This window comes from Sapajus apella, unplaced genomic scaffold (assembly GCF_009761245.1).
Source record: "Sapajus apella isolate SASKATOON/1434 unplaced genomic scaffold, GSC_monkey_1.0 scaffold32, whole genome shotgun sequence".
NCBI lineage: Eukaryota > Metazoa > Chordata > Mammalia > Primates > Cebidae > Sapajus > Sapajus apella.
In genome coordinates, this window is record NW_022436972.1 from 9,562,320 (window position 1) to 9,574,967 (window position 12,648).

Sequence of the window (12,648 nt, forward strand, 5' to 3'; positions counted from 1 at the left end):
CAAGAGGTGGGTTCCCATGGTCTTGGGCTGCTCTGTCCCTGTGACACTGCAGGGTACTGCCTCCCTCTGAGCTACTTTCATGGGCTGGCACTGAGTTGTCTGTGGCTTTTCCAGTTGCATGGTGCAAGCTGATGGTGGATCTACCATTCTGGGGTCTGAGGATGGTGGCTGTCTTCTCATAGCTCCACTAGGTGGTACCACAGTAGGTACTCTGGGTGAGGGCTCTCACCCTGCATTTCCCTTCCACACTACTCTGGCAGAGGTTCTCCATGAGGCCCCTCTCCTGCAGCAAACTTCTGCCTGGGCATCCAGGTGTTTCCATACATCCTCTGAAATCTAGGCAGAGGTTCTCAAACCCCAATTCTTGACTTCTGTGCACCTGCAGGCTCAGCACCACACAGATGCTACCAAGGCTTGGGCCTTGCACCATCTGAAGCCATGGCCCAAGCTCTACATTGGCCCCTTTCAGCCATGGCTGGAGTAGCTGGGACACAGGGCACCAAGTCCCTAGGCTGCACACAGCTCAAGGACCCTGGGCCCAGCCCATAATACCACTTTTTCTTTCTAGGCCTCTGGACCTGTGATGAGAGGGGCTGCCGTGAAGACCTCTGACATGCCCTGGAGACATTTTCCCCATTGTCTTGAGGATTAAAATTTGGCTCCTAGCTACTGATGCAAATTTCCGCAGCCACTTGAATTTTTCCTCAGAATGTAGGATTTTCTTTTCTATAGCATTGTCAGGCTGCAAATTTTCCAAACTTTTATGCTCTGTTTCTCTTTTAAATGCTTTTAATAGCACCTAAGTCACCTCTTGAATGCTTTGCTGCTTAGAAATTAAGTAACTACTTCTCCAAGTAGATGGAGAAAGGCTTTACAAGGATGGTGATGGTTGACTTGAACTTCAAAGGACAAGATGGAGTGGTGGGTGGGGAAGGAGAAGAGGAAGAAGAGCATTCCACATTAATGAGACAATATAAGTAAAAGCAGATATTTCTAAAATAAATAGCTTTTGGGAGACCCACAAATAATACTGTGGCTAGAGGGCAGAGGAGGAATAAAGGGTGAGAACAGCTAGAAAGATACAATTGAGTCAGATTACAACCGCCCTAGAAATGCACACCAAGAAGTCTGTAGGCAGTGGAGAGCTGGGTAAGTGAATTAATTCAAGAGGATCAACCTGTGTTCAAACATGGCGTGGAAAGATGAAAAACTGCAACTAGGATAGAAAGTTCAAGCATCTTCATGACTCTAAGTGGGAGATGGTGAGGAACTGACCAAAGGTAATGGCAGTATCGTTGGAAAGGAGGGGGACAGATGGGCTTTGGAAAGTGAAAGTGAGGAGTGAATAAAAGGTGACTCCATGTTTTGAAACCTTTGTGTTCAGAATGCTGATGCCACGAGCTCATCCAGGAAACACTGAAGAAGAAATGAAGCTGACCAAGTAGATGATGAGTTCCGTTGTGGAATGTGTTGAATTTCAGGTGGCTGTGGAATAGTCACAGGAAAGTTCATAAGAGAAAGCTGGAAATATGATTCTGGAGCTCTTGAGAGGAGTCATGGTTAGAGATGTATATCTTAAAGGAGGTACAGTTAAAGGTCAGGAATGTATTGTCAAACAAAAAAAAACTTGGGTTTGAGCTCTGCCTTTAATACTAGCTGTGTGGCCTTGAACAAATTATTTATCCTCTGCAAGCCTTAATTTCCTTAATTGTAAATTTGGGAAAAATTATACATACTTCAAAGGCTTTGCTTATTGCATATCATCTGGTTGCCATTCGTCACCATCACTGTCTACCAGAACCATTGTTGCCGAACCCATTAAAGTAGATTAACTTGGCTAGGAATGGAGAGTAATGAAGTTAAAAAAATGAATGAATCTTAGGGAACAATTATTAAGAGATATACGACAGAAAAGCAAACCTGAAAGGTGCTTAAGAATATTCAAAGGGGGACAGGCAGAAGACCAGGACAGCGAGAAACTATGAAGGGTCAAGGGGAGAGAATTTCAAGGAGGGAATCATCAAAAATGTCAAATGCTACAAAGAAGTCAAGGAGGATAAAGAAGAAAAACAAAAAGAATATTGAATCTAGTGCTTTGAAGATTATCCTTGCTTAGTGGAACCATTACATACGGTGGGCATAGAATCCAGTTGCAAATGTAATATGATTGAAAATGAAAATTTCACCCAGACTCCAAGGAGATGTGTATCAGATACCAAAGTGAATTGTGAGATGGATCCTCTTCCAGAAATTTCAAAGCAAATATAAACAGTTCTAGAACTTAGTCTTCTTACCCACTTTGAGGATAAAGGCTTAAGTTATTGGAGAGAAAGCACATCTATGAGAAGGATTCCTTAAGAGAGAGGCTTGCTTTGAATTCCATCATTCCAAAAGAGGGGTGATTTTCCCCTTTACCTCAATAGGGGTTTCACTGGAAGATCCTAAGTGCTTGATCAGTGTCCTCTGTGGACAGAGAGAAATAACAGACTGGTATTTACGTGTTTGACTTTCACCTGAGAGCCTCTGGCAGAAAATTGAAGGAGACTTGGTTGTACTGGGTGGCCTGTTGTTGGAGGTAAAGGATGCATGGGTGTTCTGATGGATCTGAGGGCATGAGTTGGCATGAAACAAATTTAAATTCTTCCCAAGAGGAACATCTGAGGCCAACAGGGAGGGCTTTGGAAAACAGGGACTGAGAGAGACTCAGCCAAATCTGGAAGAAACTGAATCGACTACATCAATAAGGAAGAGCGGAATGTTCCCAGTGAGAGTCCCTGAAGAACCCATGAAAACACCCAAAAGGGAAGTTAGCTTTAAATCACAGTTCGTGGCCAAGAGAGTTTGAAGCCACCCTATAACAGAACAGTCAAGTAAGGACTTTCCACCTCTCCTTTCTCATCACCCTGTCCCACCCACCTCATCCCCATTCCAATCCTAGAGAGCTCAAAACATCAGGGAGGAGGGAGTGGACAGGAGAGGAGTCACCAACCCTTCCCTTGTCCTTCAGAGTAGGGGACTCACCGCATGCAACATTGGGCTCTGGCTAGGTGTGGAAACGGAACTCCAATTTTGAATGACTATCATGTGGAACTAGATACTTCCACTTTGGAATAAAGGTGCAATTTGTATCTAGAAGAGTCCACAACACTTTTTTGCTATCTTAGGAGGGACCAGAAAAATCTTGGGATTGCTGAGGTGCCATCCGGTGCCAAGAGAGGAAATTCCAGCCTTATATAAACCTAAACGGATGGTGGAAGACAGTTTTTTTAAAAAACTGATAAAACCCCATAATTCTAGTGTTTTCCATGTATCCGTTATACAATAGTATAACAAATGATCAGGTTGAGGAAGTGAAGGCTTCAAGGACAGTCATTATTTATTATTATTTTTTAGCAGTTTGGCAGAAAAAGAAAGGTATTGTGGTTTGACGAGATGACAGAGATGACCGGAGGCTCTTTTAGGATAGGAGGAAACAGCCTGGCTGTGTGCCAAAAGAAAAGAGATCTACCCTACCTACCCCATAGAGAGGGTAAAACAACAAATCCACAAAGCACTAGGAACAGAATACTGACAAGGCCAGGTCACAAAGAGAAAGAGAAGACAAAGACAGAAAACGATCACTGATTTTAGAAAGAAGGGAGACTCTTCTTTTTCTTGGAAAGTTGAGGAAAGCAGGAGAGAAGATGAGGAAAGATACAGATCATTTTGGTCTAGAAGGAAAAGAAGTAACAGTTTGCAGAGTGACTGACGATGAGGAGAGGGGTAGAAGGAAAGCTCCCCTTAGAGCAAGGGCAGTGAGTGGTATTTGTTACCCTGGAAACCAGAACTAGGAGGACTACATGCAAGCTGGAGAGAGATTAATTTGGGCTCAATAACTTGTTAAAAATGAGCACTACTGGACAGTGGAATTGGCCTTCTTATCAAGTTTTATACCATCATCAACAAAGGGTTCTAGCTGGGGATGGGAGAGCTGTCGGATGCTGTGGAGAGGCTTTCTACATCAAAGCCGAGGGGAAGCTGATGACCTCCAAGACCTTTCGTGCCCAGGATTCATATACAATGCTATGTTTTATAGGGTTTTTCCATGTCAAAAATTCATATGTCACTGTTGAATGCAATGAAAAAGAAGGCCCATGAAGACCAGAAGAGAAAATGTAAAGAAAAGATTGCATGTGTTATAAAATGCCTTGATTTTCTAAGTAGAAAATTATCTATGTGTAGCAAAGGAAGTAGTTTGAGCTTGAGTTAGATTCTGTCTCCAAAGTACAGTACTCTATATGTATCCAAAGCTTGGCAGTTGATTAAGTTGGAAAAATCACTATGTTCTGGGACACTTCATATTTATGGATGAGCTAAAAGGTAGCTATGGTCGGGAAAGTCTCCAGAACCCCCTGTGGCCTTTCCACTGCTTAGAGGCTAATAGGAACTTGCAGAGAGCAAAGCACATTAGCCAACATGCTCTATTCAGAACACAAAACAGACAAAAGCACCCAAACCTTCTATTTGAAACATCAGGCTGAATTCTACAAATCAATGAAATTCGGAATGATCATACCAGATTTTACATCCTTTTCTCATAAGACAATGAAAAGCCACAAAAACTTGGAATTATTCAACAAGATAGCTATATAGTTTTTCATTTGTTTATTTTTTTTGTTTTTTTGAGACAGGGTCTCACTCTGTCACCTAGGCCGGAGAGCAGTGGTGCAATCTCAGCTCACTGCAGCCTCAACCTCTGGGACTCAAGCGATCTTCCCATCTCAGCCTGTCAAGTAGTTGGGGCTACAGGTACGCTCCACTATGCCCAGCTAATTTTTTGTATTTTTTATATAGATGAGGTTTTACCATGTTGCCGAGGCTGGTCTCGAACTCCTGAGCTCAAGTGATCCAACCTGCCTCAGCTCCCAAACTGTTGGGATTATAGGCATGAGCCACCATGCCTGGCCCTGATACTGTTTCTTTGAAATAAAAACTGTACATTCCTAGAGTTAACATCTACTGAAACAATAAAATATTCTAGCACCAACAAGTACCATCCATCTCAAAGAAATCTGCCCATAGATGTAATGTAAAATGGCCTTATAATGCAATTAAAATTAAGATTTACAAAGAGTTGTCTGTTTATTGTAAATCACTAGTCATTTTACCACAGTATTCTTCCTAAGAGATAAAATCCACTAAAATAATATGCAATATTTAGTATTCTGGGTCAAAGTTCATTACCTAAGATCCCCTGACATCTTTACACATAAACAATATTAAAAGTCAGTATGGACCAGACTGGCCAACATGGCAAGACCCTGTCTCTACAGAAATATAAAAACTAACCAGGCGTGGTGGTGCACGCCTGTAATCCCAGCTACTTGGGAGGCTGAGGCAGGAAAATCACTTGAACCTGGGAGGCAGAGGCTGCACTGAGCCGAGATCAAGCCGCTGCACTCCAGCCTGGGTGACACAGTGAGAGTCCATCTCCAACAAAAAAAAAAAAAAAAAGAAAGAAAAAAGAAAAAGAAAAAAAGTTAATATGAAAGATTACATGTGATGTAAGTGCTACTGTCTGCAGGTACATATGCTTAGCATGCTGACTGGTACATAGCAAGTTAGCTTACTGAATAAATGACTGTATGAGTGAAAGAATGGATGGATTTAGTAGCTCAAAAACTAGCTTGTGAGGAGGTGTGGTCTTAGTCCTGACTGTGAGCATCTTCCAGTGCTCCCATTAACCTTCTGGTTTCCTAACATCACCAGACTCAGGACAAAGCAGCAGCGTCATCAGATCTCTTTAACCCAAATCAACGTGGGCACGGAGAGAGGGAGGCGTTTCCCAAGGGCTGGGACTCCTGAACACTGTCACTTTTAGAGAAGAGTGGATATCTTCAAAGGAGCCTTGATTCCCTCTCACCTCCACCATAGCAACAAAAGTTAGGAGTGGAAGAAAGCAGTAGTAATCGCTTTCTGGTTCCAAAAAGCACCAAATGCAGATCTTGATGTCATCTGCCTCCAATTAAGCCCCGCAAATGAAGCTATGTGGCTGAGTCCAACTGCAATCCACTAGCAGGTATATTTCAGCTGTAGTGTCATTCACCGGCATCATTCACTGGGTAATAAGGAACACCGTTTCGAATGTGCTTTGACATTTATTGTCTCATTTGAGGTCCATTACAACCCAGGGAAAAAAAGGTGTTTCAGGGAATAGGAAGCAGGTTTGGAGATGTAGAGACCACACAGAAAGCAGGACATAGAGCCTGGATGAGACTGTGTCTTCTAAACACAATCCCACTATGCCAATACTGTTCCTACTATTCTATTAGGCTGGTGCAAAAGTAATCACATTTTTGCCATTATTTTTAAGGCAGAAGCCGTGATCACTTTTGCACCAACCTAAATAGGTTCTAGCCCTATTTTCTTATCACCCAGAATTAAGGAAGGTAATCAGAACCCAGTGGTGAATGGTGCCTGGTGTATCTTCTGCCTTATTTAGGGGACATGAGTCCCAGGAAAGTGGTCAGGATGCAATATTTCTAGAAATATTTACCAAGCAGATCTTGGGTACCCAACACCATGGAGATCCTTAAGAGAAGCTGAGGAAATGTCCATTCTAGAATCACATACCCAGGAAGAACACTGGACCCCACGTCTGTCTGGTACAGGCAGAAACAGGGCTGGTATTTCCTGGAGATGGAACGCTACACATGCACACACGTGCACGGGCACAGACACATGCACACACACACATGCACACACATGCACGGGCACACACGCACACACACACCCCCCACATACACAGACGCACACACACGCACACACACATGCACACACACACATGCACACACGCACACACACACTACACCTCAAAAACTTTCCTGCAGTTTTGAGCTTTAATGACTTCAGAAATGTAAACACTACAAACATACAAAAAATCTAAAAGCTCATTTGCATTTTTTCTATAGTTACTTAGTTTTATGAATATTAACATATTTTTTTAATTTTAAATTTTTATTTCAGTTCACATTTACCATCTTCAATCAGAAGGACAAAAACATTTTACAATATAGTATGTGATACACCTACAACCCACACACAAATGACCCATGTCACATAACATCTCACACTAAGCCTGCAGTCAAGTAAAGAAATTTCACACGTGCTACTGTGGAACCAACATTGTTCCGAAGTAAGCTTGCAAGGCTGGCTTTTTTCTTTCTTTTTTTCACACCCTAGGGCTCTTTTTTTTGTTTATATGAATTCAATTTTCTCTGGTTAAATACAATCCACCCTGTTAGAACCTTTTCAAATCCTCATCTTATCTCTGACCACATTAACTCTCCTCCCAGATGGTTCGAATCCACACAGCTTGAATGCTCTCTAGAGGACACTTGTGATGGAGTCTCGCTCTGTCACCCAGGCTGGAGTGCAGTGGCACAATCTCGGCTCACAGCAACCTCTGCCTCGCAGATTCAAGTGATTATCCTGCTTCAGCCTCCTGAGTAGCTGGGACTACAGGCGCATGACACCATGCCCAGCTAATTTTGTATATTTTTAGTAAAGACAGGGTTTCACTGTGTTAGCCAGAACGGTCTCGATCTCCTGACCTTGTGATCCACCCACCTCGGCCTCCTGAAGTGCTGGGATTACAGGTGTGGGCCACCTGGCCTCTAAATGACACTGATAACCGTGCTAAACCGTATCAACTCCAAAACAGAACGCTGTGGTGTGAAATCTGTTCACTCTCAGAAAATAAACACAATCCCTACCTTCAGGGGCCAGATAGGTCAATCCTAATAGAGAACTCCTCCGGCACATTTGACATCAGCCTATAAATCAGTGCCTTTTGCCCAGAGAAGATCAATCAATTGAAAATACAACCACCTATGCCATTCACTATACATTTTGTCTTAGTCCAAGGGATTTCAAGAAGGGCTCTGTCAAATGCACTGCTAAAATTCTCAGACTGTCTGACAGCATTCCCAAGATCCACAAGGCGAGGAACCCTAACTGTAAAGGGTCAGATGAGGGGCAGCCACAGCTCTGTTGTTGATGTATTCTACTAACAAATATAATGCTATAACTGTAAACATCTAAAGACAGATCCAAACAAATTAATAAACATTAGTTTACTTGTAACCCAAATTCAAATAAAATCTGAACAGCTCCCACCAATTGTCTTTTTTAGGTTGAATTTTGTTCCCCAAAAGATATGTTCCAATACTAATCCTGGTACCTTTGAATGAATCTTATTTGGAAATAGAGTCTTTGTAGATGTTACCAAGCTAAGATGAGGTCATATTGAATGTGAGTGGGCCCTAATCCAATAACTAGTGTCCTTATGAGAAGAGGAAAATTATACTGAAATGCATGGAGAAGGTCACATGAAGATGGAGGTGAAGACTGGAGTGATGCTGCTGCCACAAGCCAAGGATTGCTGGCAGTCATCCGAAACTCAGAAGAGGCGAGGAAGATTCTTCCCTAGAGCCTTCAGAGGGAGCACTGCCCTGCCAACACCTTGATTTTGGACTTCTTGCATTCAGAACTGTGAGCTAGCACATTTCTGTTGTTTTAAGTCACCCAGTTTGTGGTACTTTGTTATAGTAGCCCTAGGAAATTAATCCAACATCTAGGCAAAACGATGGGCGTTGAAGGTAATGCCTATTAACATCGGAATCAAGAGCACATAGGAACTGGTTGGTAAAAAACTAGAAAGATCTGAGAAAAGTTGAAAGAGAGAATGACTGATATCTGGACTCCCGAGCAGGTGGCAGGTATGGTGGGGGCAAGGCTCCGGATGGCAGTGGAGTGAGTGGCTGAAGGAACTGACCAAGCAGAATGGGGACACTGGCTTTGAGGCTGGGGGATTGGACAATAATTGACATCCAGTGTTAGGCTCATCCCCAAGGAGTTCACTGTTCCTCCCAGGCGTGGGGTGATCCTTTCTCAACAAAACCCTATCACTGTTAAATGGTACCAGATCACAAATTGGTCGGTTTGTCATTGACACAGAAGCAAAACTATGCTGGGCTTCCTGTCTCCAGTGTGACATTTTCCCTGCCTATATTTCATCATTCTAAATTAGACAGCAAGGGAAGGATCTGCTGGCCTCTCTGCTTGTCTCTATCTATAGTGCTCTAGCCACCATCTCCAAGGTGCTAAGACTCCACTGATTGATGACGATATCGCTAAAATGGTTACATTCTGAACCAGAACAAGGAAGGTGTTATTTTCTGAATGTGCAAACTTAGGGGAGGAAGGAGACTCCCTGGAAGTTTCCTGTGTTGATCTGTCTCCAGTGTGGCCCCATGAAATATTCGTCTATAATGGCAAATCTCCTCCCAGGATGAACCTTCAGAGACATCCTTAAGAGATTTCCTAGCAGTAATTAGGGGGATGTATTATTGCTAAATCCCGAACTCACTGGGAGCCAGGTTAATTTGAAAAGATAAAAGTGCCGCCTTGTGGCAAAAGGCCACTTCTTGGCACCTTAAATCAAGCACAGCCCTGCGCAGGGCAAGAGTAGTAAATTCTGAAGATGTCTGTACCCCCACTGACGCCCCTTTAAGGAAACTACTATGGAAAAGGCCAAATGAAGCATCAATGTGCAAATACCATTTAGCAAGTGCAGATAAGCTGGGCAAAATCATGCTCGGAGCACTTTAAAAAAGATTCAAATGTTAATTCATTAGCACTAGAACATGCTGTTCAAGCAACAGGAAAATTGCAGTTGTCAACGTGTGAATTTAGTCTTGGGGTAAGTTCATCCAAGGAAGTAAAATCTCAATTTAGATCGTTTTTCTATTCGAGCCCCCTTCCTTCCATATCCACGTGTTTCTTTTGGAATGGGGGAGGACATGGTTACTCAGCAAATGTATTTCACACCAAGAAAGGGTTAGGGTATTATTCATCCAGGGAAGGGATGTGAAGTTCTCAGCTAAGTGGTTTGAAGTGGTCCTTCTCCGGGTCAAACCACAAAAGATGGAGAAGGTGTTCTGGTGTGTGTGTGCGTGTGTGTGTGTGATCGCATGTGAGTCCTCCAGTGTAAATCTCATTCTTTTTAATGAGAAATAATTCGAAGGGGAAGTAGCAAAAGATTTTCTGGCATTTTCTTGTTGTACTTCTCAGAAAGTCTACCAGCCCATCATGGCAGGTGCGTGGGAGTAGTTGCGCATTGGTTGTTGGGGAGGGGAAGCCCAGCTGTGTGAGCTCACCTAGCCCAGTGAGCACACAGAAGGGGCCCCAAGTCCATCTGAGGCCTAGACAGAGACCTCAGAGCTTGGAAGCTGTGGCCAGCTTGGCCCACTCTGCTTGCTGGTTTGAAAAAGAGCTGTATTCCAGGTCGAGTTTGACAGGCTGTTTTCTATATCAAAGCAACAAAGGTTTTCATTTCAGAATGCATCTGGTCTCTCAAGCCATTCTATCACAAGCAGCTATTTTCTTTAAATGGAAAGTCAGGGCAGTTTATTTTTCTCAAAGCCGTGCTGTCAGCTCTTCTGTCTGACTCTTGACTTTCACCTGTTCTACACAATGGCAAAGCTGTTCTTAAAACGGTGGTGTGGGGAGGCATTCCCTGAGGACACTATACTTGTGATCTATTTACAAAAATTGGTGCCTCAAAGGGCAAGTAGATCAGAAATAAAGATGGAATGTATTTAGAGTCAACTTATTTAGAGAAAAAGGGATGCCAAACCACTCTTCTAGTTAGGGTCCTTGAACCACAATAAATCTCTTCAAATGACACATCTATTTTTATTCTGATTGGGCGTTTGAAGCTTTCATGAGAAAGGGGTAATTTTAAAAATTCTTATCCCTACACACCTTAAGTCTTTTTTTGTTTGTTTGTTTGTTTTTGAAGACAGTGTCTTGCTCTATTGCCCAGGCCAGAGTACAGTGGTGCAATCAGGGCTCACTGTACCCTTGACCTCCCTGGGCTCAGATAATCCAACCACCTCAGCCTCCTGAACAGCTAGGACTACAGGCGTGCGCCACCAGGACCAGCTAATTTTTGTAGAGACAGGGTTTCACCATGTTGCCCAGGCTGGTCTCAAACTCCTAATCTCAAGTGATCTGCCCACCTTGGCCTTCCAAAGTGCTGGGATTATAGGCGTGAGCCACCACACCCAGTCTCTAAGTCATTTTTAAATGAAAGAACTCTAGTTTCTAAATGCAGGTAACTGATAATATGTATGTATACCTGTGACATAGGTGCTACGCATTAACACACATCTGCAGTGTTAGGGTGAGGCCACTACACCACATCACGTTCTCCATCATTGCTAGTGTTCAGGTGTTGCTCAGCCACTGTTTCAAAAGCTCACTGATTTGTTTTTCTGCACTCATCTAAGCAAAAGATTCATTATCATTTCAAAAAGCATTTCCAACTAGACAGAATTTGCATTGTAAGTATGCAATACTCACCTAATTAAATTAGAGTAATATTATCAAAGGAAGGGGTATAATAATCTTCGGTACAACAATCTTACCTGTAATAGTGCTAAGATTCTCAGATGATTTATAGTATCAAAAAATCATTCTTAAAGTCACCAGCTTTCATATTCATTTCCTAAGACATGCCTTTCCCTCTTTATGACTGTCCCCTCTTTATCAACTGCAGAGCAGCACATTTAGTTTGTTGGTGGAAAGAAGCTACCTTCTGTTTTCTAATACTTCACAGATGCTAATGACACATGAATTCTACAGTATTTAAAGGAAAAGAAAAACAACTTGCCCACTTAGGAATTAAAGGAAGCCACATGAAAGCTGAACCTAGAAACATCCTAAATAATTTTATGATGACAAATTCCTCAGCTAAAAATTGCGAAAAAAATATATAATAAAAAATGTAGAAATCTACGCCATTGTTTTCTATGTAACATCAATTTAAGTATTAAGTGGTTATAAATGAACCATGAGTAACTTATTCTTCTAAATGATTTAACCTTTCCAATTCTCATTTCATCTGTTTTCCATATTTAAAAAAAAATCAAAGAAATTCAAGATACAGAAAAAGACACGCTGCGTGAGAATCTGAAACTGATTTGGTAGCTTTGGAGTTGACATAATCTTGGCCTGGTGCAGCTCATTTTGGAAAGCTGCCTCAAATTTCCCCTGGTTTTGAACTTTTTTTTTCCTTACCACTTTCATCTAGCAAGAAATCATCCTGGTAACGGAACTTCTCCGGTCCACATGCAATAAAAATGTCATCATCACCAAAAAAGTCCTGAAGGCACATCACCTACAAGAGAAAAGCATGGCACTCAGCAAGGGTGGTAGAACAGCAATTACAACAATGCAACCCCACAGCAGACATCTGCATAAAGCCCCTTCCCACCTAATGGAATCAACAGGGCAGCTTCTCCAGAGGAATTTCAAAAGAGGGGTTCGAGCATCTGTTACTAGTAAGAAACATGTTCCATTTCAGTTCTGCAGGAAGATGGGATAAGAAAAATAGAACCGGCAACTGTCACATTTATTACTTGGTATATAGATAGGCTCTGAGGTAACAGCCCTTTGTTTCCATAATAGAGTAGGTGCAGCGGCCCTTTCCTCTCTGGAATGTAATAGTCCTCGATAGCAACACAAGCCAGCATATGGTTTTAACAACAAGTATGTTTAGTAATTGATGCCATCATACACACATGATAATCACTGAAGAAAAAT

General features: G+C 42.3%; 1 protein-coding gene across 4 annotated transcripts in view; it reads right to left on the minus strand.

Moving 5' to 3' along the window:
• DCLK1 (doublecortin like kinase 1) overlaps window positions 1-12,648 on the minus strand; it is a 357,933-nt gene that overhangs the window by 162,375 nt on the left and 182,910 nt on the right. For all 4 annotated transcript variants that reach the window (XM_032294456.1, XM_032294457.1, XM_032294458.1 and 1 more), the window contains exon 4: window positions 12,124-12,223. In XM_032294456.1, coding sequence (XP_032150347.1) covers window positions 12,124-12,223 — 100 coding nt within the window. The remainder of the gene's footprint in view (window positions 1-12,123; window positions 12,224-12,648) is intronic.